At 32.5% G+C, this 27,991-nt stretch overlaps 4 protein-coding genes across 8 annotated transcripts; 3 read left to right on the forward strand and 1 right to left on the reverse strand.

Moving 5' to 3' along the window:
- Positions 1-248: 248 nt before the first annotated feature.
- Positions 249-5,390, forward strand: LOC102580074 (mitotic checkpoint protein BUB3.3). Of its 4 annotated transcripts, none has more exons than XM_006348668.2 (10): positions 249-594; positions 716-846; positions 1,147-1,229; positions 1,610-1,849; positions 3,261-3,330; positions 3,965-4,045; positions 4,123-4,204; positions 4,545-4,645; positions 4,752-4,883; positions 4,984-5,390. In XM_006348668.2, exons 1-9 carry the CDS (start codon positions 490-492, stop codon positions 4,834-4,836), a joined length of 978 nt encoding a protein of 325 aa, XP_006348730.1. In that variant the 5' UTR covers positions 249-489; the 3' UTR covers positions 4,837-4,883; positions 4,984-5,390. The 4 variants fall into 4 exon arrangements, with proteins under 4 accessions (XP_006348730.1, XP_006348729.1, XP_015164821.1 ...); XM_006348667.2 differs by having other exon boundaries at positions 4,988-5,390; XM_015309335.1 differs by having other exon boundaries at positions 5,084-5,374.
- Positions 5,391-6,264: 874 nt separating this feature from the next.
- On the forward strand, positions 6,265-7,824 carry LOC102580860 (probable beta-1,4-xylosyltransferase IRX10L). The gene has a single exon (XM_006348669.2). The coding sequence runs from the start codon at positions 6,308-6,310 to the stop codon at positions 7,553-7,555; it is 1,248 nt and encodes a 415-aa protein (XP_006348731.2). The 5' UTR covers positions 6,265-6,307; the 3' UTR covers positions 7,556-7,824.
- Positions 7,825-15,661: 7,837 nt separating this feature from the next.
- On the forward strand, positions 15,662-19,964 carry LOC102581195 (probable WRKY transcription factor 4). Its single transcript, NM_001318555.1, is given in 4 exon segments — positions 15,662-15,946; positions 18,041-18,753; positions 18,859-19,017; positions 19,682-19,964. Coding segments are annotated over 4 exon segments (1,440 nt in total).
- A 455-nt stretch (positions 19,965-20,419) lies between these two features.
- On the reverse strand, positions 20,420-24,948 carry LOC102581532 (uncharacterized). Of its 2 annotated transcripts, none has more exons than XM_015309337.1 (12): positions 24,918-24,948; positions 23,556-23,610; positions 23,121-23,442; positions 22,927-23,010; positions 22,732-22,841; positions 22,534-22,627; positions 22,303-22,438; positions 22,051-22,213; positions 21,820-21,948; positions 21,528-21,722; positions 21,133-21,255; positions 20,420-20,960 (listed from the first exon to the last, which is right to left on the reverse strand). In XM_015309337.1, the coding sequence occupies exons 3-12, from the start codon at positions 23,365-23,367 to the stop codon at positions 20,841-20,843; spliced, it is 1,401 nt and encodes a 466-aa protein (XP_015164823.1). In that variant the 5' UTR covers positions 23,368-23,442; positions 23,556-23,610; positions 24,918-24,948; the 3' UTR covers positions 20,420-20,840. The 2 variants fall into 2 exon arrangements, with proteins under 2 accessions (XP_015164823.1, XP_015164822.1); XM_015309336.1 differs by having other exon boundaries at positions 21,133-21,270.
- Positions 24,949-27,991: the final 3,043 nt, after the last annotated feature.

The following is a 27,991-nucleotide window of genomic DNA, read 5'->3' on the forward strand; positions in this document are numbered from 1 at the left end:
TCTTATCGACCATGGATGAACAATGAGATTTTTTTGTTTTTTATCTTTTTAGTGAATCGATTGAATAGACTAAACGAGTTTAGTAGATTCAATAATAATAATAATAAACTCTCATGTAAATTTAACGCACTACAAATGGAGATATATATGACTTTTTCGAAAGTACATGAAAAAATATATGATATTGATAATTTACTAACAAATTTAAGAGAAATAAAATGTATTCAACAAAAAATATTAAACAGGTTTAAAAGAAAAAAACACGAAATTTTGGCAGTAATTAGGCGGGAAATAGTTGAAGGTTTTGTGAAGATCTCTAATGGCTTCGAGCTTTCGTCTTCCCTAGCACATCTCTGCCGTCTTCAGAACTCTGCGTTTACTTCAAATCGAAGTGTGGTTCTTCAGAGGGAAACCAGTCTCCGTATAATTTCCCCATTTTTAGGGTTCACAGCTCAAAAATAGTTTTTTTTTCCATTGTTTGACTTCACAATGAATACTTTTTCTCTGAATTTGGCTGACCCAATTCGGGACGCAATTTCAAGGATACGATTTGCTCCACATTCAAACAATCTGCTTATTTCTTCTTGGGATTCTGTAAGTAAATCCCCTACCTCTGTATAGAATAGAAAATTCGCCTCAATTTTATACTAGTTGGGTTTAGCTCTATTATCGAACTCTAGTTCATTTAAATGTAATGCAAAAACTTAATCTGCAGAGTCTACGATTATACGATGTTGATAGCTCTAAGCTTCGAATGGAAGCTCCCGGGGAAGCTGAGCTCCTCGATTGCTGTTTTGAGAATGAGAGGGTGTGCTTTAGTGCTGCTTCTGATGGTTCAGTTAACAGGTTTTTTCTCTTGAATTGTTGTTCTACTTGGGTAGTTTCTCTTGTCAAATGTTATTTTATCAACTCCCCGGCTACCCTGCACTGAGAGCACGGGTGGGCCCTTTCTTTTTGTATTGCATAAACTAAAGCGGAAAACTTTTCATGTGAGGAAAGAAAAAGGAAAAGATGAAGCTTTATACGCGGAGCTTAGAGCTAGAAATAGTTTTCTCATGTTTCCTGGTACATTGTCTGGGGAATGCATTAAATTTCTTATTATTGCGACCTGAATGTCTTTTTTTTGTGGATTGTTGTTCTTCCTAGGTATGATTTGGATTCAGGTATTAAAGTCTCAGTAGGAAATCATGATGATTCAGCAACCTGTGTTGAGTATTCTGCCGAAACATGTAAGATATTGATAACTCTGTAAATTCAATAAGGTGACTTCTTAACTTATTCATTAAATATTGCCTCAGAAAAAGACTTAACTCGTATTATTCAGAGCAATAGATTTTTGTAAATTTCAAAGCTAATGGGTTTTCCATAAGCTAATGGTTCTACTACGCACAAGAATTCTATTAATATGTCTTAATATGTTCCTAAAGTAGAGTATCTACTGATTAGTTTCTTAGTTGGACAACTTGATGTATTTGGATATATGTTCAACATAATGTGCCAAAATGGAGAGGACCAAAAATTCACTGATTTGCTCACATGTTTAGTGCTCTAAAGGGTATAGATATCGACTCAAGTTTCTCTTCTTAAATATCTTTTTCTTTATTTGTAGGTCAAATAATTACTGCTGGTTGGGATAAAAAGATAAATTTTTGGGATGCTCGTTCAACACAATCTCATGGATGCTTGAGCTGCTTAGTTTCAGAGGTGGAGTCAATGTCACTGTCTGGATTAAATTTGATGGTTGCTGCTGGGTCCTCAGTTAATTTATATGACATACGAAGTTTTAAGACTTCAGTTCACACGAAAGGCATGAAAGTAAAATGTATACGGCCAATTTTTAATCCTAAAGGTACTCTTACCCAAATTCTAATATCAACTATGTTGTGCTTCCAAGGTCCCCTCACACCCCTTCACCCCCACTGAACTAAAAAGAACGAAAGAACAAAAGGTTTAAGTGTCTTCTTGAAAGTTGAAGAATAGTTCTATTTAAAGATCTCTATTATGCATGTAAGTACTTCATTGTAAAGTGAATTCCCTAATCTGTTTAGCAAGCAAGGACAAACAAATCTCAGTTAGGAATTGCTACAACCTGTTAAGGAAGCAATCAGGTCAATGAGAGACTTCTTGGCAATGGAAGATGTTATGGAAGACTTAGGCTCCTGTTAAAGTAGCCTGCTTTGGGTGGGTAGCAACATGGGGGGCATGTTTAATACAGAATGATCTGCAAAAGAGGGGTTTTGTATTATGTAATAGATGCTGCTTGTGTCAAGAAGATCAAGGAACTGTTGAGCACCTGTTTATCCACTGCAGAGTTGCGAAACAATGCTGGGAGTTATTTCTAAGTGTCTGTGTGGTATTACTTGGTGATGCCTCAGAATATGAGAGGTTTATTACAAAGTTGGCTATAACAGGCTACTCACAAGGAGAACAAGCAGATATGGTGGACTATGCCGTTGTGCATTTTCTGGACAATATGGCTGGAAAGGAACAAGGCCTATTTTAAAGGGCATAAATCTCCGATATCTAGAGTCAAAGCTAGCTTTTTGCAGAATTTGTTCTTCTGGGTGTGGAAGTAGTTCAATAGGCAGTTTGAGCCAATTAATGGATTTTCTGGATTTGTTAGGAAGGAAAGTCTAGTAGTCTGTATTTCTTTCTGAAGCTTTATGTTGTTTTTGTAACCTTTTAGTACCTTCTTGGTACCCTATTAATAGAACTTTTTCCCTTATTAAAAAAGTACTTCACTGCAAATGATGTAGTTAATGACTTGCTTGAGGCGAGATTAAGCCTTGAAAGTAGGCATAAAATAGGTTGTTCTCTTCGCTCAACTTAAGTGGCGCTTTGGTTTAGTATGTATGTGTATCTTTCCCTCCAATTGTGCCTTTCTCCATTTAAGCCTATTCTTTATTAGCGCTTTGAGCTTAAAGCCCCAATGGATGTCCGCTTCTCTTTTTCTATCTTCTGCTTTTTGCCTTTGATAACATGACCACAGAAGCGCACCATAAAAAGAAAAGACTGCAGAAGGGTACAATTATGTTTTTTTTTTATGACAAGGGAAACCCGCAGCCGCTACCCTTTGGGTGCGCACAGGGTAAAACCCCCGCTCCTATGCAATAGCTTGCAATTTTTTTAGTCTTCTGCATTATCCATCTTATATTGTCTAGACAACAGTCAAAAATAGTTCTCCATTGCATGTTTCTATCTCCTGCTTATATTTTATCGTATCTTGTTTCAATTTCCTTTTGGATAACCTCTTTGTGCAGGATTTGTTGTTGGATCAATTGATGGGCGAGTTCTTCTGGAGTACATCTGCAAATCCAGCTCACATGAGGGGTCAGTAAAAGTTCATAGTACTGTTTTTTTTGTTTGAAAAGATGAAAGTTTGTAGTATATCAGACTACTTATGGTGATTCCATCCAGATTAATCAATTCACTATGTAAGAGATGTTAGTAGAAGTTTGATGCTGTTACTTAGACAGAGCAAATCATTATTGCTAAAGAACTTAGAAGAAATGGAAAAGTTTGAAAGGGCCTCTTCTTAGATCCTTGTTGATTCAACAGTAGGCCAACAGAAGATGACTTTGGCTTCTTAACTTTAATTTAGATCAAAAGAAGCACTTGATGAAAATCAAATCTGATTAAACAAAAAGAAAGATCGACAATTTATCAATGTAAATTGTAAATCTAGTAAAAACAGTAGGAATCGTCTTCTCTGAGCCATGTATCTTTTGGTTTAAAACTTCATACTTCCATAATTCTTTTATACTCTTGTCCATTTTGGTTTATGGGTAGCGTTGCATGTTGGTGAAACTATAACTTCTCTTTTAAGTGACAGATTCAGACATTCTGTAGAAAAATGAAATCGTTCAGCAACTGAAATTTCTCAGTATATGGTTACTATGGATTTCTTATCCTAAAAACTCTACTTTTGTGGATCTCTTAATTAATTTTGTTTCTACTTTTGTAGGTACGCATTTAGATGTCACCCAAAGGTTAAAGATGGGAGACGTCATGTTGTAACAGTTAATGACATTGCATTTAACCCATCGTATGTGATTTTCCAGTTTCAGCCTTCTGTTATTGTTATAATAGAAGTTATATTCATAGTAACTTTTCTTTTCCCAGCATTACTGGTTCATTTGTTACTGGTGACAATGATGGCTATGCCACCTTGTGGGATGCTCGAGGAAGGAAACGGATATTTGAGGTACTCTTGTTCGTTTATCAATCAGATATTGCATAAGTTCCCCCAAAAGTGATAATACAGTTATAAACTAGTAATTGCAGTTTTGATATCACTTGGTTGACGTCATGGTTTTGACAGAAATCTTGTGCTTCTGAAAACCGAATGAACAAATCTCGTCATTTATATGAGTAACATGCCAAAGTAAAACTTGCCAGTTAATCTCTAAATCCACTTTTATCGCGCATTCCTCTTTAAACTATTGCTTCTGTTTATTTTCCATTTGAGATTTGCTGTATAGCTATTTGCTTATTTCAACCAATTCATGGATCTCAGTCAATTTGTACGGTGTTTCCCTCTTTAGATGTCAAGATATCCCAACAGTGTCGTCTCTCTATCATATAGCCATGATGGATTACTTTTAGCAGTCGCATCCAGTTATTCATACCAAGAAGCTAACGAAATGTAAGGCAAACTTGTTTAGTCATCTTCTTATTATGTGAAAATTGGGTATGTTCTTCGCTATCCTCCCTTTTATAACCCCTTTAATTTGTTCAACTGCCTTTAACAGAGAAGAGCCAGCTCAGATATTTATACATGAAATAGGGAACTGTGATCTGACGTCGCCTTCTTCAGGAGCTTCAAACAAAAAATGACTGCTAATACACAACTCAGATTATGGTTGTTGCTTGTCTTTCCTTATGTAAGTCATCTTGTTTACGAGATACTGTACTTATCAAACCCTTATAATATTTGGTCTCTGATCACAAATTCTGCTCCCCCTCATTATTTTCTATTTTAAGCTAGCTCTTAAACAGCAAAATCTGCTGGTAACTGTGTACAAGTTGGCTTTTCCTCGCTCACCTTCTGTGATGGTTATTTGATTCTGACTGATATTACAAGGAAAGGGACTCAACACAAACTTGGACGCGCTGGAGTGTAGAATTCCCACTGATGTAAACATCATGTCCAGTTGATGTATCGGTGTCTAGCATATCGTTTGCTGAGTGGAATGTATTTTTTGCTCATACCAAAATCTCTTTTGAATTGATTGATTTGAGCCTAGTTTTATTCAAATTGATTTACTCTATTTCAGATGGAGCTTTATATGTTTTAGCTCCTCACATGTGTAATGTGAAGTAACCCATATTTTCCTTTCTTCAAGAATCACATGTTATATTCTTTTGCTTGAAATATTTCTTTAATTAAACCCTTTTTCTTTTCCTTGTATTTTTTTCATGCAAAATATTAGTCATGTTAAAGAACAATTAAGCTACCAGTGTTGATTATTCTTTGAAACATGTACGATTGTAGTAACTTTAAAAAATTAATATGGTGACCTCTTAACATATTCTTTAAATAAATATTACCTTGAAGAGAAACATATAAATTCATATATTTTTAGAGCAATGATAGTTTATTTTCTAATGATGTTTGGTATTTGTAAGTAAATTTGATTAATCACCAATTTTTTTTTGACCTGGGAAAAATCCGAGGAAGAAATAAGAAAGTAATACTACAAAAGATTGTCCCCTTGGGCTTTCATCAAGCGTAACGCGTGATGTGTGGATTAGACACACGTCATAAGTAAAGAAGGGTATACAAATGGGCCCATTATCCATTTTTTAAATTTGTAATCCAATCTCTCACACCACAAGGGAGAATCTTGAAACGCAAAATGAATGAAATGACAGAAACTAAAAAACTAAGGAAAAATACACAAATTGCCACCTAAACTTGCCCAAAAAAAAATACATTAAGTTGTCACCTAAACTTGTCCGGAAAAGCTATTTTTCAGACAAATCTTCTTACAATGTTTATTGTCAAGGATTACAAGTGTTGACCTGAGTTGTAATCTTCGTTTTTCATCTGTTCTTTATTAGTAGGCCCTAATTAAGTTCAAGATTTTACACTAAAATAAGGATTAACTACCCTGTCTTGTGACACTTCAACTGTTGATTCCTACTAACTTTGTCTACTGACACTCCAACTGATTGATTCCTCCTAACTTATCTATTCACATTTGCAACTATATATTGACTCCTCAATATTTGCAGTTCATCAATAGAACACACATCTTTTATAGTTACTCATCTTTTTCGATTTGCTTCTGCTATATAGTAGAAGATGAGAAATTGGAACTTTCTTGGATTTCTCTGTCTTGCTTTCGTATTGAGAGTTGAATCTTTAAAATTTCATAGGAGTGATCAACACGTTGAAAGAATCTCCGGAAGTGCTGGTGATGTGTTGGAGGATGATCCTACAGGTAGGTTGAAAGTTTTTGTATATGAGCTTCCAAGCAAATATAACAAGAAGACTGTGCAGAGGGACTCGCGATGCCTCAGTCACATGTTTGCTGCTGAGATATATATGCATCAGTTTCTGTTATCCAGTCCTGTTAGAACACTTGATCCAGAGGAAGCGGATTGGTTTTACACTCCAGTTTACACAACTTGTGAGTACTTGACACCACATGGTCATCCTTTACCTTTCAACTCACCACGTATGATGAGAAGCGCGATTCAGCTTGTTGCTTCTAGCTGGCCATACTGGAACAGGACACAGGGGGCTGATCATTTCTTCATTGTACCACATGATTTTGGTGCATGTTTCCATTTTCAAGAAGAGAAAGCTATTGGAAGAGGAATTCTCCCGTTGCTCCAGTGTGCTACCTTGGTTCAAACTTTTGGACAACGGAATCATGTTTGTTTGAAGGAAGGATCGATAACTATTCCTCCATATGCTCCTCCACGGAAAATTCAATCTCACTTGATCTCTCCTGATACTCCAAGATCCATATTTGTCTATTTTCGAGGCTTGTTTTATGACAAAAGAAATGATCCTAAAGGCGGGTACTATGCAAGAGGTGCTCGAGCAGCAGTGTGGGAGAACTTTAAGGACAATCCACTCTTTGATATTTCTACAGATCATCCAACTACATACTACGAAGACATGCAACGAGCTATCTTTTGCTTGTGCCCTCTCGGATGGGCTCCATGGAGTCCTAGATTGGTTGAAGCTGTTGTATTCGGATGCATCCCCGTTATAATAGCTGATGACATTGTATTGCCATTTGCTGATGCCATTCCATGGGAAGATATTGGATTGTTTGTAGCGGAGAAGGATGTTCCATATTTGGATAACATTCTTACTTCTGTTCCACCACAAGAAATACTGAGGAAGCAGAGATTGCTTGCCAATCCTTCAATGAAGCAGGCTATGTTATTTCTACAACCTGCTCAACCAGGTGATGCTTTCCACCAAATCTTGAATGGACTTGCTCGTAAATTACCCCATCATTACAAGACCATATACGGAGACAACAACGTCTTAAACTGGACTGCTGGTCCAGTTGGTGATCTAAAACCTTGGTAGGATCAAGCTGAACCTCAAGATTTACTCATTTGTTGACTTCCATGTATGCTTATAACGTTTATTTATTTGTTCTATGTTAATTTTATACACAGAAGAAAGAGTTTCGTCCATCAAAGGTTCAATAGACACACACAATTGTTGTATAGTACAGTAGAATATAGTATACAGCATTCCCACACACCCTCTTGACCAGGGAAGAACTAACTAGAAGGAGAACTTTATTGGTGAACTCGACTACTCGAGTTCCATTGTTTTAGATTTCCAAGAGAAACTCCAAAATAAAAGCATCATTGTGGATAAAGCAAATAAAGGACACAAAACTACACATACTTGAGAAATAGTAAGTTGTAACTCCTACTTTTGTTCTTTGTCAATACTCATACCAAGGACAGTTGATTGATTTAAAAACTTTTAGGATAAAAGAACAAAGTCATCTTCAAATATTGGATCACAGTACAGGGATATATATATATAGATCTGAAATGTATAATATAAGGGATAAGACACAAGTAGCCCTTAGACTATAACCGAAAACCCTGAGACACCTTAACTAAACTAAGGTCCTATTACCCCTAACTCATTTTTTTTAAAATTTCTTACACCTTTTGGCTTACGTGGCACACTCCGTGACTCCATGCAATTGAGGCCCGTGGGAAATATTTGGATGCCACGTAAGCCAAAAAAGTGTACAAAATTATAAAAAAAATGGGTTCAGGGATAATATATAGGACCTTAGTTTAGTTAAGGTGTCTCTGAGATTTCGGTCATAGTCTAAGGGGTACTTGTACCATTTTCCATAATATAACAATATGTGTTTTGGAGAACCAAAACACGAAAAAGATTGAACACAGTAACATAATAGAGAATTGACTCAAACTCTTCAACACAGTAACATAATAGAGAATTGACTCAAATTCTTCTTCCTTTGCTTCTTTGTTCCCTAAAACAAACCAAAAAAAAGAGAACTGTCAACAACTCCATTGCACAATTGCTTTGCGAAAGCTCAAATACTTGGCCTCCATCCTATTCATAAAAAATTCACATTTGAAAAAGAGCTAGCATTTGAGATTTATTTGGTAATCTACTTATTTGTTGGCCTTGTTTTCAAAATCGAGTACTATTATTTAGTATTCTCCCTATTCCATGAAGTTAATGACGAATCAACGACATTATTAACATCTAGTTGAGACTTGCACAGATTCAATAGCAATACTTACATCTCACAAAGATATAAAATCTTCAAGATATAATGTTTTGACATGTGATTTCTATTGCTTGTATTTATCATATTATAAGCTTGATACATATCTGATATCTGGAAAACACAAGTTAAAGATATGCAAAATTTTGTTTTCAAGCTCTTAGTCCAATAGAACAGTTATACTTTGAACCTCAAATGTCAACTCAATTTGGTTATCAAATATGCATCATGTTGAGTCACTGAAGTTAAATATGTGTCTTTATATATGTACTATCTTATAGAGTTGTTTTTCTTTACACACTTTTTGTGTAAGACATTTTTTTTTTAAAATAGAAAAGGATAGAGATAGAAAAAGAAGAAAATGAGTAAAATAGCAAAACCTTCATTTTCATTTCTCAAGTGTGGACTTTCTAGTTTCTACTGAGTTTTGTTTAGATTCTATACACATTAAGTAAACTTTAAATAGTCCGGTTAGGACTTAGGTCACACTATTGTACGATGGAAATTAATGTGGTAAATATAGTTTCTTAGATCATAAAAATTTAGAACAATTATAATCTAAAATTTCAAAATTATGATTTTAGTTGATATCCATATAAAAAGGATAGCTTGACTATGATTTTCCATTACACGAGACACTTATGTGAACTGATTATAAAAAACTTTGAGCCAATATTAAGAAAGGTATATGCAGAGACTTAACATTGTCTGATGAAACCAATTTATACAATTTTTGAGGAAAACAGATTGTCATGAGAAATATCAACTTTGAAAGTATTTTTTGTCATTTTTAAAGGTGTGATTTACTTTGTTATGGAATTAGTAGATACATTTTCTAAAATGTTACATATTTGTCTACGTAAGTACGTATAGATTGTTATGAGAAGAGAAAGAAATGTATATAATGTTATATAAAGTATTTAAATTAGATGAATCAAATTAACTTTATTCATTAATGAAGTTGGAGTTAGGCGTGGCTCAAATGTTTTGGAGTTGGAACTCAGGGTCGAAATTCTTTGCAATACACAACAGGGAGTTGGCCTTAATTCTGAGTTACAAGGCTTATCTAGTGATTTTTTTTTATTTTTTTTTGTGTGATTTGCAAGCTATTGCACAGAAATTAAGAAATTATTCCATTTGCCACCAAAGCGAAATTATGTGAGTGTTCAATATGTAGGAAACTAGGGGCGTACAAAACCAAACCAAACCGCAAACCGAGTTAAACCGAAAAAAAACCCGACTAGTGGTTTGGTATTGGAAAAAAAAATCCGACTATATTTGAGTTGGTTTGGTTTTTAACTAAAAAAATCAACCCGACATTATATATGTAATTTTAAAATTTTATTTTATACATAAAAATATTTACTTTGATATAATTTAAAAATATTTCTTATACTATTTCATAGTTTTATCTTTTTAATATATTATTTCAAGTTTTAAAAACTTAGAATTTCGAAAATGGTCCAATAAAGATTATTGTTCATAGATGTTGATAATTATAATAAAACTTAAATCAAAATCAAATTAATACTAATGCAAAAAGAAAATCAATTCAACACTAAGAATGACAATAATAGTTGAATATTTGTTCTTTAGTTTTACATTAGACAATTAAATACATAATCTCTATTTTAATTTTCCTTAAATATTTAGTAATGTAACTAATACTTATTAAACTTATTTTAGCATGATTTAGTACTTTTAAATTATGATCATTTTCATTATGACTTTGCAATATTTATTTTATATGATGATTTCATCATTATTTTTTATTGAATATTTTAGTGTCACAGTACTCATCTCATATTTTGTGTTATTTTCTTAAGAAACACCTTAAATAATTGTATTTTGGTTGGACTAAAGAAAAATTTAAAGCACAAGTTAATTATATGTTTGTATGCAAACTTTACCGAAAAAATTCAAAAATCTAAAAAAATCCGAGGTTTATTAGTTTGGTTTGATTTAAAAATTTAAAAATTCTACACAATGGTTTGGTTTGGTATTTGTAAAACCCAAACCAACCCGAGGTTGAAAAACCTGAAAAAATCCGAATTTTATTAGTTTGATTTGGTTTATAAATTTAAAATTTTTACACAAATGGTTTTGTTTGATATTTGAAAAACCCGAACCAACCCGGTCATGTACACCCCTAAAGGAAACTATTTTCTTGTAAAATATTTTACAGAAATATAAAATTTTCTTATTTATTTTCTTCTGTTTGAGATGTAAACAAAAAATAATAATATACTAAATGTATTCATATATAGTTTAAATAAATATTATAAAATATTAAATTGAGGGTGGTAGAGATGAGCATTACTTGGGTAGGTGAAAATGAGTGTTGCGGCGTTAAGTGTTGGAGGTTCGGCATAACACTGTCAATATGTTATGTCATTAGCTTATGAAATTTGTTTTCTCGACTTCCATTATAGAAGTCAATTTTCATAAACTTATTTTCCTAAGAAAATAGTCAGTGAAACAATAATTTGCCAAATATAAACTAATAAACTATAAAGTAGTCTAAACGATTAATGAGTTTAAAAGGTTGAAAGAAAAAAAAAACAGGAGGTCCCCCTAATAACATAACTACTATGTAGCTAATAGAAAATTTGGTAAACATCCATTCCGTAGTAAATGCTTAACAAAGTATAGTTGGACTTTTTTTCAATTTATCTGTCGGTTTTGATTTGACACAAAGTTAAAAAAAAAGGTATTGAATTTTATAGTATTAAATTAAAAATACATATAAATATCAAAATATGATGATTTTAAACATGTCACGTGAAAAGTTAAAATTAAGAAGTTTCCAAAAAAAGACGTTCTTTTTCATAAATTAAAAAAAAGACGAATATGGTATAATAGGTAATGTTACTAATTACATTAATCTCTCTTCACACTCATTATAGTAAGCATACAAGTGGATTTTAAAAAAAAATTCAATCTTGATTTTATACAATAATTACTTATTTTGAACTATTCTTTTTTAGTAACCATAAAAACTAAATTAATGGTAATAAAATCCAAACACCTACACACATATATACTTTCTTGCTAAAACTTGAGTAAGCACTTGAAATTAGTCCCTCATATAGTAATAATAATAAAGTAAAACAGGTTGTTAATTAGGATCATTAATTATTGAGTAGCTAATTTAGAGGAGTTTGGCATAATTAATTATTAGTACCCCATGTAGGACATACTCGAATAATTCATTAGAACCTAATTGTAACGTACTTTGCACTTAAGTAGGCTATACTATAACATTGAGATTGTAATAACTCTTTATATTAATTATGTGATTTAAAAGTCAAAAAGAGGATTATGAGCTCTTAAGATGAATTTAAAGTTGGCAAGTTGGCCTCAACTTCAATAGAAAAACACAAATAAAGCATGCAAAATATTTAAATATGTTTTTTTATGGTTATATACAATATTTTATTCTAGTGGCTGAACAATGATTGCCAACAAGAACTAAAGAGGATAAATACCATTGAGGGTTGCGATAGTGTTAAAATACTTCATCATTTTAATTATAGAGTTAGGAGAAGGCGAGGTAGTGGCAAGGTCTGCGTACACTTTACCCTCCCCAGACCCCACCTAGTGGAATTTCACTGGGCATGTTGTTGTTGTTGTTGAGAAGGCGAGGGTATTCATTTATATCTCTTTGACGAAAAATCATTATGTATAAATAGGCTATTTTAAAAAATATATATAATAAAACAGTGCATAGTTTTTAAAATGTACTATATATACATTTACATAATTAGTTGTGATAAGGACATATTCATTTGTTTTTATATTATTAATTTCCTTTGATCATGATTTTTATCAAGTTTTGAAATGAAGAACAATTTTATAAAATTAAAGTTAAATCTATTTTGACTAGTTGCTCAAATTACATTAAATTTTCCTATTTTTAAGTATTCATTTGTTTGTACATTTATTTAAGGAAATTTAGCCATTATTTGGAGTAAAGAAAATTATAGAAAAAAGTATTTGATAAGAGACAAAAGAAAAACACACTTTTGTATAATTTTTGTTTTTGAAAAAAATAACTGATAAATCTATTTTCCTTGAAAGTCTCCAGATAATCACACAGTCCCATGTTTTTCTAAACTTATTTGTATGATTAAATACAAAGATTTGTCCTATTAGCATATTAAGACGTTCTAAAATTTTAATTTTAAAAAAAATACAAGTTATTGTATTCGTATAAATTATTTTAATATATAGAAAAAAAGTAAATTTTTAATATGAATATAAAATTTTATTTAAAATTATTGAGTTGGGTCGAATTTATAAGATGGTAATCAAAATTTAACTTCTTATGGCATGTTTCCAAGATTTCATTTCCTTTTGCCAACAACTTGACGATAACGTCATTTATATTTAAAAAATAATTCTTCACCAAAAAAATAAATATTTATCATCGTTAAATACTTATAAAATATAGTATAATAGTATGTCATATGTTTTACTTATTTTTATTTTTATTTTAGATATAGACAAAATATTAATAACAACATTAAAATTGAATATACTAAAATGAGTGCCTGCACTTCACCGACAATCTCTTCATCCTATGAATTGGTAATTTTGGCAAAAATTATACTAATGTTTATTTGGATTTCTGTTTTGTCTTATATATACTTTTTGTTTTGCTTATATATACTATTAATAATAATATTTCTCTAAAGTTATGCATAGTACTTCCTTTGGACGATCCATTTTAATTATTGTACTTGTAATAAATAACTAGTCCAACGTAATACGATTATTTAAAAAAAAATTAAGATATTATTATTATTAATTTTTGTTTTTGCTTTTACTTAATAAACATAGAGGAACATGTGGTAAAAAATATATTAATTTGAGGTTGATGAATAAATAAAATAATTTAGTGATTTTTTTTAAAAATGATAAGTAAAATAGAAAAGGGTCAAAATTGTTGTTGAACTATGTGAAATTGAACAAAAATATCTTTTGTTAATAACTTGATTTAAATATGTCTTTATTGTCAATACTTTGATCTTACATGCCCATATTGTTACTTTTGGGTCAAAAGTGTCATTTTCATATACTATGTTTATTGATTCGATGTAAATGTTGAATAATAAATATAGCTACGATAAGTAACAATAGAAAACAAAATAAAGACTTTTACCTAAATATTTGTATTTAAGATCATGTCATCAATGAATTAAAGCTATATCCTAATAAATGCCTCCTTCAATTCTATTTCAAATTCATAAACAAAGACTAGAATGACAATTTGATGTTAAATTCCTTTTCAAGAAAATAATTGAGTTTAATTGTGTGGTGTAAAATTCATGAAGCAATTTATTTATTTATATATAAATAAAATGTGACAACAAATTTAGAAATTAGAGTCTAAAACGTGGGGACTAGTAGCCAGACTGTGTTTGTTGTTGTGTGATTGTAGATTCCCTTATGCTCCACGGCAACTCTTAAGTCGTCGGGGACTACAACTAATTTCACGCCACATTTAATATTTTAAAATACTAACAAATATCCCATATTTTACTCTTTTCCTATGTTCAAAATCATCTCAGTTTTGCTTCTCTCATCTTGTCGGTAACATAGATCACTCCCATCTCTCCCGAATAACCTCATTTCGAATCTTGTCACTTCCAGTATGCCCATACATCCATCTCAACATTCTCATCTCTTACAACATGCATCTTCTGTTTAGGTGCTACCTTCTTATCATACAATACTCCAAAGGCAAACTTCCATTTTATCTATGTTGTCTCAAACGCGATATGTGACGTCATCGTCATATTCTTATACTTACATATGTATCTAAAAGTTGTAGTTGTTATTGTCCACCTAACCTCAATTGGAGTTTGTCAACGTTTAAATTGGCTGTCGAAAAATAGATACCGATTAGTCGGAGATTGTTATACATATAATATGCAGTTCACATATACTTTACGGACAACTAATCTCCTATACAGTTGATCAATACAATGTACATACAGTTTGAAAACACATACTTTGAATATAGTTAGCCTCAAAATCGAGTGAAAGATCAGATGAAAAATAAATAATGTACTACTTATTTTCAGTAATAATATCCAAACAAACATTTAAATTTGGTCTCGATTGACAAGTACATAGTCCAATTTTGAGTATGCATATCTAGACATCTCAACTTATCTCTATTGTATCACATGAATATTCCAACTTACAAATTGATGATCTACACACCTTTTAAATTTATGTGTCATATTAGCGCAAAGGTATCTACGAGATGAAATTAAAGTATTTACTTATCAATTGAAATCAATTTTAAAAATTTAAATGTAAACTTCTAAATTAAAGTACTTACTCATTAACCAAATTCAAAGTTAAATATCTATTTATATATTACTATATTTTGTATGTGTTGAACTTGTATAGTGTATTCTATATCAAGACAAAAGAAAAAATATACTTATGTCTTATATGATTGTTTATTTAACTAACAAAAAGAAAAAAAGAAAAAGGTGAAAATGAGCAAAACTGCAAAGCCTCCATTTTCGTATAAGCAAGCGTGGACTTTCTAGTTTCTACTAAAAGTTTGTTCAGATCCTATCCTATACACACACCTTTCTGTTTAATTTTCTTTTTCTCCAAATTGAAGAGTAAACTCCAATCATCAAATCTGTACACAAACACCCACTTTTTCCAACAATACTACAACAAAAATCAAGTTTTTTTTTTTTTTTGATAATTTACAGAGAATTACAAGGAAGAAATGCTAAATTAATTTTCTACATATTTGTATAAGAAGAAAAAAAAAATACCCAGAAATTATGGCCGAAAATGAAGGATCATCATCTTCTTCAACGTCAAGAGGTCAATTACTCCGTCCAACTATTACTTTACCGCCGAGAAGTTCTATTGAGAGTCTATTTTCAGGCGGGTCAAGCGGTATTAGCCCGGGTCCGATGACCCTTGTATCCAGTTTCTTCTCCGATAACGATCCAGATTCTGAGTGTCGTTCATTTTCACAGCTTCTCGCCGGTGCAATGACACCTCCGGCGGGTTTTACCGGTGGTAGACCGGGTTTCCCGCCACTTCCGCAACCATCTACGGCGGCGATAACTCAGTCACCGACTACGTTTACTGTGCCGCCTGGATTGAGTCCAACTAGTTTGTTTGATGGGTTCTTCTCACCTGGGCAGGTACTTGATTAAAGTTCATAACTTTATTTTCCGATTTGTAGATTATTGATTCAACCTCTAAGGTTTATAGCATGAACACAATACAGTTTTTGAATTTGGATTCATAATTTTAGTGTTTTGTGACAATATGTCAATCTATGGATGCTTGGTAGATTTATGTGAGGTTCGCACGAGTTGACCTGAACAACGATATCATTAAAGAATCGATTTTTGGGTTTGCAAGTGTTAGATTAGTTTTGAGGTATTTTGGGATAGAGAGGTTGTTTCCGATTGACGGGCTCAAAAGAAAGGAAAACAAAACATGTTAAGTAGCCAAGATGGAATAGAATCCAATAATTGTTACCATAATTAGTAACTATTTTTTTGGCTTTAATTGCTGAATCTTTATGTAGATACTAATTAAGTTGTTTTAGCATTAATGGTTGATTTTAATAGTTTGTTAGCATAGCAACTGTCATGACGGGTGTGTGCCTTATTTTCCCCGGAAGAATCTACTGTAAGTGGCAATGATTTTTAAGGCACTGTAGTGGCATACTGGATCTGGGAAAAGGAATTATTTCCTAAAAGCTTTGAACTTTACTGCCAAAAGTGCATTTCCTTTATATCTGGAGTGTGCATTTTGATGTTCCTTGACTAAGGTATCTGACTCACTTGAGAGACATTATTCTAGTTAGTAGTACGAAATATCAGAGTAATGATCTTCGTTTTCAGTTCATTTAATTGAAGCATATCCTCGTCCAGGCTCTTTCTTTTGTTTATTCTACCTCGTGCTTTAATCATCCGAGTTACATGCCCACCCCACCTCCACTGTATCTATTCCCAGGTGGTCCTAAAAATGAAAGAACCTTTTCTCTCTCCAACCATTTCAGTGTAGGAAAGAAGGGGAACCACGACAAGTTTTCATACACCTAGGCCTAATTCCATCAATGAATCATTCTAGAATGAGTTTAGGGAGACTAGTCTAATCTTATTCTACCTTAGAAAATCAGTGCCACAGTCACATATAGACCCAAAGTAGTCAATAAAAATGAACTCTTCTCTTTGCAATCGAATCAGGTCACTTTATGTTTCAAAGACAGGGATTGACGCCACTTCCACTTGTCTCTATCTGCCCTTTCCCGGGGACAAGTTAAAGTCTCTATATGTACAGATCCTTGCTCATCTCCTCTATGACTGCTTATCAAATAGAAAAAAAAAAAAGATCGAGGGCTATAGTTGAAATTATAGCATTTCTTGAAGGAAGCAAAAAAAAGAAAAAATCGAAGTCTCAGGAACACTGTACTAACCTTCTTTGATTCATTAAGCTGTCCACTTGAATACCAGCTCAAGATGGCTGGAGCTATGTACATAGAAACAGATGTATGGCATTGTGCTGTTAATTTGTTGGAATAAAGTTACACGGGAAGAAAGTTTCTGTTTCCAGTAGTTCAGACGAAAGGAGGAGGTTGACATTCAAGACAATTCTTCTTGTTGCAAATTGGAAGCTTATGTCCATGGCAAAGACAATTCCTGTGTAATGAAAATTGTACTTGGGATGTCACTATTCTTCATTTATTTCTATTACTTGTTGCATAGGTGAATGGATTGCCAATACTTTGACGTATGCCATTGTCAAGACCTGTTCTGATGTCTGTGTCAAGGTTTAGAAGTGTTTTAACGGAATTCCCTATGTAATCTACTAGAGAGAATTATCTTTCAAAGGAGAACTACGTCATGCTAATTAACAATTACTGAAGCTTGCCATTTTGCTTCTTCCTTGAGTAATAGCGGCAATATGATTGAAGTATAGGTGATATTTGATAACTTACGAAACAGCCCTTGGAGGTTTGAGATAAAACATGTTGTTGCTACTCTGAATCTTCTAAGGATATTTTGAGACTTGACTACTGGACTAATTGGGAAAAACATGTTTCTCCAGATAGATTAACATGTACAGTAGTTGTTTTCCTCTCCGCTATCCTTGACACTACACTAGCAACTAAACTATGAGCAGAACGCTCTATTAATTAGTTTCTGCTACATGTGAAATGATATTGTTATTAGTTTAATTTGAATTTGCTTGTCCAAAGTTAGTTATGTATCTTCATTTGACAGGGTCCTTTTGGAATGTCACATCAGCAAGTGCTTGCTCAACTTACATCTCAGGCATCCCAGGTTCAGTCTCAAATGCACATTCAGCCTAACTATCCATCTTCTGCAACGGCAGCTGCACCATCAATGTCACAGTTCCAGTCCTTACCATCAAATGCAGCAGCAAACCGACAGATACCTCCCACTTTGGATCCTAACATCGTGAAAGAGTCATCAGATGTTTCCCTATCTGATCAGAGGTCAGAACCTGCTTCCTTCGCTGTTGACAAACCTGCTGATGATGGCTACAACTGGCGGAAGTATGGGCAGAAGCAGGTCAAGGGAAGTGAATATCCTCGTAGCTATTACAAGTGTACAAATCCAAATTGTCCAGTCAAGAAGAAGGTTGAGCGCTCCCTAGATGGCCAGGTGACTGAGATTATATACAAGGGCCAACACAACCATCAGCCACCTCAAGCTAGTAAGCGTTCAAAAGAATGTGGAAATCCAAATGGGAACTATAATCTGCAGGGGCCCTATGAGCTCAGCTCAGAGGGTCTGACAGGAAATTTTAACAAACCCAAGGAGGGCGAACCTTCCTACTCGTTAAGAATGAAGGATCAAGAATCCAGCCAAGTAAATGATCAGACCTCTGGCTCAAGTGACAGTGAGGAAGTGGGTAATGCAGAGACTAGAGTGGACGGAAGGGACATTGATGAACGGGAATCAAAGCGGAGGTACTTCCCTAATTCCCTTCATTCTTAGCACTATTTTAGTGATTGTTTTGGCTTCCGTGTCTATTTTTACAGAGATTCTTCTTTTAACATATCTGTACATTGCAGGGCTGTAGAAGTACAAAGTACAGAGGCAGCTTGTTCTCACCGGACTGTTGCAGAACCTAGGATCATTGTTCAAACAACTAGTGAAGTTGATCTATTGGACGATGGTTATAGGTGGCGAAAGTATGGTCAGAAGGTTGTTAAAGGAAACCCTTATCCAAGGTAAAATGTCCGTCTTATTTTACTTCCTTATTGTCAATGAACAACTCTGTGATATGGAATCCCCTGTCCATTTGGTGTGTTCAGCTTGTTTGAAGAGGGGAATTTGATGAATTCCATGATAACAAGAAATCAAAATTAATCGTTCGATATCTGCTCGTTCTCGACCCTTCAATTCCCAATGAACAACATGACCTTGACCTATCATTTGTCCAATTTGGTCGATTTTATACTTAACTTTATTCTTTTATCTTTTATGTTTATACTGATACCTAATCAATCTCGAACCTAAATGGCTTTTTAGGTCCAATTCCATCAATTTTGTTGATAAAGTGAACCTTCAATATAAATTTTAGTTGTAGAGCCTTCGTGTTTACATTCGCCTTCCTATTTATGTTACGAGAGTATGTTTTTACAATAACCTTGGGAACTTTTGACTTTCATTGCATTTAACCACTGGTGTCATATATCTTGGTTGCTGCGACCTTCATTTCTGCAGCATTCATTTAGAATTCTATGTTTCAAATGAAGTGCTGCGGTATCCCTTTGCCTCTGTATGCCAGTATCGAATTAGCTAATCAGTGTCCATATAACTCAACAAGTGCATAGTCAGCTGCCTTGTTATTTTGCTTGCCATGATTTTTACACGCCTTGTTATTTTCCGCAGAAGCTATTACAAATGTACTAGCCAGGGATGTAATGTAAGAAAGCATGTTGAACGGGCTGCAAGTGACCCTAAAGCAGTCATAACAACATATGAAGGTAAACATAATCATGATGTGCCTGCAGCCAGGAATAGTAGCCACAATACTGCCAATAATTCTATGTCACAATTGAGGCCACACAACCCTGTAGTTGATAAACCAGCTGCAATGCGAAGAGCGGACTTTCAGAGAAATGAACAACAACCTATAGCGCTTCTACGCTTCAAAGAAGAACAAAGTACATGATTTATCAAATCTTCATTCCAGCAAGGTAATCAACATGGCAGCCAGTAGATGGCTGTAATTTATTACTGAATGGTTCTAGTTCTCGCGTTTGCAATGTTGATGATGGTCTCTCCCAACAATCATGAAACGAAAATGGTACAGAAGTTGCGTTGACACGAAATAATGGGTCAGGAAGGAGTGGTTTGAATATAAAATTGTTTGTAAATGTTCTCAAAAGGGGCATAGAGTTGTTAGCTATGGTATTTCTATATGCATTCTTTCTGTAAATGTTTTTATATTCCCACATGTTTTGGTCTTTTATCTTGTAATCGTTTTATAATTAGGCCTTTCATCTGAATCTGAATGATGTTGCATTAAGTTTTTGGACAAATCTTCTTTCTGTTATGAATTTATGATTCTTAATATTTTATTTAGTAGGGTTGAAATTGAATCTGCTTCTAGTCTAAATGAGTTGGTAAAGTGTTAGTATGTGTGCCTTTTTGTTTTCTTTTTATCAATTTTTTTATCTAGATTTTAACTAGTTGTTTCTAAGGTCACGTAGTAGTTTTGAAAGGACTTATAACTGATGAATTAACTTCATAACACGTGATTACTTTTCATAGATGGGATCGAAAAGTGGCCAATAAATGTTATTTCTATTGAGGATCATTTGAGATAACCAAGAGGGGACTTTCCTTTAAAGTTGATGTGACCTTATTATTATACCTTGGAGAAAATTCAACTTCCACTTTTTGTCATATTTCATTGAAAAAGTTCTAAACTATTTTGACATTTTGTCAATCTTGATACAAATAAAAATTGATGTAATTGTTACATTTCAGAATTTAGTCTTTTTTTATTGTTGCAAAAATATTTACAACTATTGGCCTAGCTCTCTCAATTATTATTATCAATAGGAATAATAAGTTGAGGTATCTGGCCACAATTCACAAAATCAATTTTGTTCAATTGAACACAGCACAAAACTCTCTCTGGCAGCTCCTCTTGCTTCTGTGCCTGCATTATAATCCAAATATATCTCAGATCAAGAACAAAATCAAGGTAAAACTTATGTCCTTTTTTTTAGCTAATGGTAAAAACACATGTGAATTATCACTTTTTCACGAGTTTCACTCCCTGACTATCAACAGTTCCCTTTTTTCTCCACCTGAATTTCTGATAACTATACCTGAATTGTCAATCCAAGATCAAGAATTCCATGTTTCAACCGTTCTCGGAATGCATCAAATCCTTTCCTGGAGATGTAACTGAAACGATGAACATCCAAGTCTATTTCGAAGTAGCTGTCTCCCTGCACAAGAATCATCTGTGAGATTCAAAAAGATGTTTCAAATATATCATCTGTGAGATTCAAAAAGATGAAAATTTTATCAAAAGTATACTCCCTTCGTTCCATATTAGTTGTCATGATTTGATTCTCGAAAATCAATTCTTTTAAAATGTGTAGTTTAACACCGGAAAAGTGAAACATGACAAGTATTTTGAGAACGGAGGGAGTATTAAAGATCAAATCAGCTATGAGATCTCAAAGAAGGACTGATTTCAGAATTAAGAACACATTACCTCATAGAACGCGTGTTGAGGACGCGAAAGCACTGGTTTTTCATTATATGCATGTAAAAGCTTTTTCTCCGCGGGATTTAAATGAAGGTCTTCAGGATTGGCTAAACCAACCATAACTTTGAGTCTTTCTCTGAAAGGAACTGTTGATTCCTTTGCAAAACCCTTTACAGTTTCCATTTCATCCTTCACAAATCTCTGCGATAAGAACAAGTAGAAACGGATCAATTCATGTAATACAGATGACAGAAAGTAGTATTCAAGAAAATGAAAACAGAAAGAACAGGTCTATTACCTTTATACTGTCTTGAAATTGTGGAGAAACCTCTCTTTCAAAATTTTCTGATACTTTGAAATATAGTACAAGGCTCATTCCCTCTCCATCGTTTTCCCCAAGGAACATCGAAGTAGGGTAACTAGGCAGCTGCGACAACAAAATCAACAATGGAGCCTTAAGTTCATAATCACAACTAACAGAATAAATGTATCACACTGTCAAGAAAATGTCCAAGTCTTATTTATGGACCTGTATATTGACGACAAGCAATGATGGAACTTTTTCATGTGGCTCTACAAAGGGAAGTTCAAGATACCGTGCTATGTGAGATATCTTCCGCGGACAAACAAATAAATCAACACCAATAGGTACATAAGGGCAACAATTCGCGGCAGGAAGTTTCCTTTTATCCCTGCATTTGAGAAACATAAAGTCTTATTTGCAAATCTTATTGTACACAATGTAGATAAGGCGAATATTAACGTAACCATAGTAACATGCCTGAAGTAATTCATGCCTCGAAGCTTAAATATGGAAGGAGAAACCGGACTCCAACATCCTTGAGTAGATTTCACATCACTGGAATGTGGAATAAGACATCCTGCTCTTGGATGATACAAAAATCTTCTTGAATGACCTGCATTTTTATAAAGTCGTTTAGATTATGAAAGTATTCTATAGCATTTTCAGTTCAAGATAGAAGCACAATGTCTCCATCATGCAGTATCTTACTATCAGCAAGTGTTACAACTGATAACTTCCTTCGTTGAGATGTCAAACTTGGATCCTCCACTACATTTCTCCTCTTAGTAAAATTTCCATCTACCTGAATCAAGCATTGAGAATCAACGAATGATTGACTCGGAAGCCTTACCAAAGACATGAAGCAAAACTTTTCATTTTGAGCTTCACAATGCTAGTGTCACTTACACATGGTATATCATTGTTGTTGATAGTATCATAAAACCGTGAGTTGCTTTCAATTTGGCTTTGATGATCTAATGCGCTCCCAGCAGCAACGACTAGTGAAGGGCAAATTTCTAGAAGCAAAATTACAAAGAAAACTCAAAAATAGCTTCTTTTGGTTAATTACTGTTGGAATTTGGATAAGGATTTTTCGATTACCTCCAAGAACACTAGTGAAGTCTTCGTCTGAATCCGAGTCAAGGACACTGAAAGTATCAAACCATGCTTCCTCTTGGCTTAATCCTGCAAAACAAAAAATACACACTTCTAAAACCATTTAAAATACTAAACTTTCCTTGGCATCTAACTCCTATAACCAAATTAAAGGGCTACTATATTAGAAGTATCCATACCGGTTACATCAACTTGATGATAGTTTAGGGAATGATGAAATGCAGGACTTGACGCCCTGCTCTCGTAGTCTACTGTGACAAACTCACAAACATCAATGTCTCTTGCATACTCTCCTGCATCAGTAAGTTGCTCTATGGGTGCAACAGAAACAGAAGATGGTGCCTTTCTTCGAAACCTACGAGTCTTGGGAATGTACTTTGCTTTTAACTTAATCTTCTTAGACGGACTTGAGACACATCCACCCATATCTCAAGACTAATAAGTTCACAAACACCAGAAAACACCCCCTTCCTCCTTTTTGCATATATCAACGTCCGAAAACTGCAAGATTATAGCATTCAAAAACACCAATAAAGAAACTTTAGATATGACCAAAACAAACATGATTTCTGTTGTATTTTCAGAAAAGATGCAAAGTACTAATCATTCATTACCTCACATGCCAAAAAAGAACAAAAGGCTTAAATGACCATTTTGGAGGAGAGTGACCTTCATAAACAAATTAACATTTAGTGAATATTGAAAATGAAATACACATAACCAATACACTAATAATATGTTGATTGTTTTGTAGAACTCTATCTGAAATTGAACCTTATGAAAGCAAAAAAGATAACCTTTTCTGCAATAAAAATCATTATCTTTGGAGGATCAGATAAAGACTTTATTATATTTCAACAGGATGAATAAAATAGGAGATTTTGATAACCCCAAATCAAGAAAATGAAGAAATATCTCAAGATTGAAAGAGTAAACAAGAAGTCAGCCAAACAACAATAACAACATATCCAGTGTAATCTCACAAGTAGGGTCTAGAGAGGGTAGGACTTCACGAAGGCCTTCTAAAAGGAAAATAACGATAAACAAAGCAATCGAAGTAACAGATAGTCGTAAAACTTGAAGAATAAGATACAAAAAGTCAAGAAAAAGTCCTTTATAAAACACAAGGTGGCTACTATTAAATAGTTTGTTGTAATGGCTAAAAGGTCTCAATCAGATACCAGAATGATAGTATAAAATAACAACAATGACAAAAGAGATTTACCTAAAGCATTTAAGAGATTAACACAATACAATTTGTAAATTCATGGACAAATAAAAATTATATCTTTAAATTCAGAAAAAATTAAGTGAAATATAAAACTTTCTTGAAAGGTCATAGTTTGGAAATAAAGCAAATATCTTTTGGCATGCATTGAAGAAAACAAAGCTATAGGTCAACTAGAATTAAAAATAGTTGTCTTCATATAAGAAGAAATAAACAAGCTGGAAACTTGCATAATCATAAAAATAAATCAATATCAATAAGCAAATGAAAAATAAACAACAACAACATATTCAGTATAATCTAATCCCGTGGGGTTTGAGAAGGGTAATATATACACAAAAAGACCTTAGCCTTATGTTTAAGTTGTTTCTAAAAGCAAAATTGAAAAGATAAACAACAACAACAACAAAAAATGAAACTAAAGATGGAAAGTCTTAGAATTATATATATATTTTGGTTTCTCACGACTCATCGGGATTTACATGGCGTAAGACACATTTAAAAAGGAAAACGCTTTTTTAAACAAAAAAAAATCAAACTCAAAGATTAAACTCGAGACTTGTGACTTACAAATTAAGTATGGGGATCCTATCAATCTCACCACGACTGTTATCAGCGTATGATCAATTATATTTACTTGTAAAGAGAAGTCCACAAAAACAACATGATTAAAAATCAGTGTGATTAAAGAAAATCAATTATAAGATTCTAAGAAGAAAATGATGAAGAGAGAAATGAAGGGACTTACTTAAATCTTCCAATGTTCACTGGCTAATTCCAAATTAAAGTTTTGTTTATGTTCTAATTTGTACAATTCATATATAGTTAGCTACTACCCCCCACCTCCACCCCTAAAGTAGGGTAAAAGGGTCCCACACAATACACAAAATTGGATTACAACTATTGAAACTCTAATTTTTTTATTGATTGTCTCCTTTAAAAAAGGATATTGAATTTTTTATGTTCTCATATAATTTCACAATATGCATTCTAACTCATGATTATCTGTATATATGGCATGTCAAAGCTATACCACATAATCATTATGTATTTTATACCATAATATTTGTTTGGATACGATTTTTTTAATATATTTTATTAAAATTATAACCAAAATTTTGTAATTTTAAACGTACCAAGTTATTCAAATTAAAGCATATGTCATTATTATAGATAAAATAAAATAATTAAATAATTCTCAAACAGGAAAAGGTCTTAATCTTTTTATTTTTTGGCTAATCAGAAAAGAGAGTATTTTAAATGAGTCAAAATTTCCTTTTCCATTTTCTTTAGCATTTTCACACTTCTATAAGCTCATTGAAAGTAAAATAATAGCAAATATAGCTAACAAACTAAGGAATTTAACCGAATTAATTACTTTTTACATGAAACATAACATGAATATACAAGTAGAAATTCTAAAAAAATCTCATCATACTAGCTAAAAGCATAATGAATATAATGTGTGGTAGATTTATAAAGATTTAATTTGTTAACGTCAAGTTAAAATTCTAACTTCCTTTCACATGCGTATGAGATATTAAAGAAAAACGAGATGGGGTGGATGTACGACAGGGGAAACTCAAATTCAACTACTCTCTGTCTTATATTAGTTCAGGTTTCACTTCTTAAGAGTTGATTTGACTTATCTTTAAAGCTAAATTGAATTAGATTAATTTAATATTTTAAAATTATAATAAATACTAAAAAAATTACAAGTTACAATTCTCTCGTATTAATATGATGAAAAATATCTAAATGTTAGCTAAAGTTAATTTATCTCTTGAAAAATAAAACATGACAAATATTACGAGACATATGGAGTAGCATACAGAAAATAAAAGTCAGTTTAAGAATTTGACTAACCCTAAATATTTGATTTCATTGATGATTGTGACTTTTTGATAAATGTAAACAAACACATCACATGCATCCTTTTATGAAAATTAAGCATTGTTCTTTTAAGTTGTCAAAATATTCAACCAACTCTTTTGGGGAAAAATAAAAGTTTCTAAAATCAAGATTCCAATACAAATTCATTTGAACTAATTAACCACAAACCAAGACTATAAGGTAGTAAAAAATACACAACACAAACTTTTGTCAAAGTCAATTAATAAAAAGTCAACTAATAACTGACTATCCAAACTATCTTGTTTTTTTAATCACAATGTTTAATCATTTCTTATCATTTTTAATCAAGATTTGGTCTAAAATCATGTTGTTGTTTTGGAATCAAAGAATCAACCTTAGCTTCCTTCCTCAATTCATGTTTCTTAATAGGTTTTTATATTTTTAATAGAGGTTGAATGAACTATTGCAACATTGTGAGTTGTAACTTGTAAGACAATTAATAGGTATTATGTTGGAATAAAAATTGTGCTTACCATGATAATATACAAATGTTTATATATGTATATATATTTAAAAGTTTACTAATAGTATGTTTGCCAAACTTCTAAAATTAGTCTATTTTGAAAAATGTTTTCTTCTTCAAAAAATGCTTTTAAAAAAATACTTTTGATGACAAACATATTTTAATATTTATAAGTAATATAAATGTATACTTCTCATTTTATCGCTTATTAGATGATTTATAATCATACAAATTATATTTAACATATCAAGAAAAAACATGGATGCAAAACTTCACTAAGCCACTATTACTAGATTCTTTTTGCAAAGATTTCATTAAATAACTTCTTTTTTTTAGAAAAAATTATTCCTATCTTTTTTTTTATCTAACTTATATTTTTATGTGTCACATATTGTGGCACGACATGCATGGTGCAAAGTGCAAACCCCACAAACCAATAAAATTATTCTTTATTTGGTAAAGATACCATTGAATTTTTTTTAGAAAATTGCAAGAATTTGGAATTGGTTCTAACTTTTTTTTATTAAAATGCAATAAACTTTGTTTAAGTAGGTGGGATTTAGGCAAAAACACCAACTTTTGAAACTATTGATTAGGAGGACTATAGGCTTTGTGACAAAACAATAATATCTTTTATGATTTTAGTGGTAGAGCCCCTGTCTTAGTTGCTATGTGACAAAAGGGTCCCAACTTTAGTCAAATTGTTTTTTTTCTACCAAATTAGGAAGAAATTATTTGTTTTATTTCAAGAAATTGCCTTCCACCTCCTTGAGTATTTTGAAGAATTAGGTGAAGGATATTCAAATTCATCCCACGCATTCAAACAAGTCATAAAACAACAACATAAAATAATGTTGATTCTAAAGATCGATATATAGTAAGTCATTTTTATTTATTAAAGAATGAAAAAAAGGAAGAGGGATTCGCTTAAGCAGATAATAATAATAATAATAATAATAATAATAATAACTGGAATTAGACAACAAAAAATAATGCACAATTTGGTGAAGGCATTATGCTATTGAAGAGACAAAATTTAGGGCCCAAACTTGCATTAGGCAAGTCACCTTTGTTTTTTCCCCCTATTTTAATCACAATAATTAAAATAAAGAGCAATTTTGAAATCATATATTATATTTTTTTGTCTTTATGGTTCTCTTAATTTAATAATTTTTTCTCATGTATGGCACAAGAATCATTCCCTCAAATAACAAGTATTTTTTTACAAATTAAAAATAAAAAGAACTTAGATATTAAAAAAAAGTGAAAATGATTTTAGTCAATCACTACCAAACTCTTAGACCAAACCCCATTATACTATGGGTTTTCTTCGTGAGTTAATGCTAATTAAGCGGCTTCAATAATTTGTTGAAGTGTCACTTCAAAGCCAATTGTTTATAGCATATCTTCAAGTTAGGAATTAAAGTGGAGGCAATTTTATATAT

This window comes from Solanum tuberosum, unplaced genomic scaffold (assembly GCF_000226075.1).
Source record: "Solanum tuberosum cultivar DM 1-3 516 R44 unplaced genomic scaffold, SolTub_3.0 scf00103, whole genome shotgun sequence".
Classification (NCBI taxonomy): domain Eukaryota; kingdom Viridiplantae; phylum Streptophyta; class Magnoliopsida; order Solanales; family Solanaceae; genus Solanum; species Solanum tuberosum.

Coding starts and splice junctions, on each gene's coding strand:
- LOC102580860 (XM_006348669.2), top strand. CDS start 6,308: ATGAGAAATTGGAACTTTCTTGGATTTCTCTGTCTTGCTTTCGTATTG.
- LOC102581532 (XM_015309336.1), bottom strand. CDS start 23,367: ATGGGTGGATGTGTCTCAAGTCCGTCTAAGAAGATTAAGTTAAAAGCA. Junction 22,842..22,926: donor CTTCACTAGTGTTCTTGGAG/GTAATCGAAAAA, acceptor TTTTGCTTCTAG/AAATTTGCCCTTCACTAGTC. Junction 22,214..22,302: donor CGAGGCATGAATTACTTCAG/GCATGTTACTAT, acceptor TCTCAAATGCAG/GGATAAAAGGAAACTTCCTG.
- LOC102580074 (XM_006348666.2), top strand. CDS start 490: ATGAATACTTTTTCTCTGAATTTGGCTGACCCAATTCGGGACGCAATT. Junction 1,230..1,609: donor TGAGTATTCTGCCGAAACAT/GTAAGATATTGA, acceptor CTTTATTTGTAG/GTCAAATAATTACTGCTGGT. Junction 1,850..3,260: donor GCCAATTTTTAATCCTAAAG/GTACTCTTACCC, acceptor CTCTTTGTGCAG/GATTTGTTGTTGGATCAATT.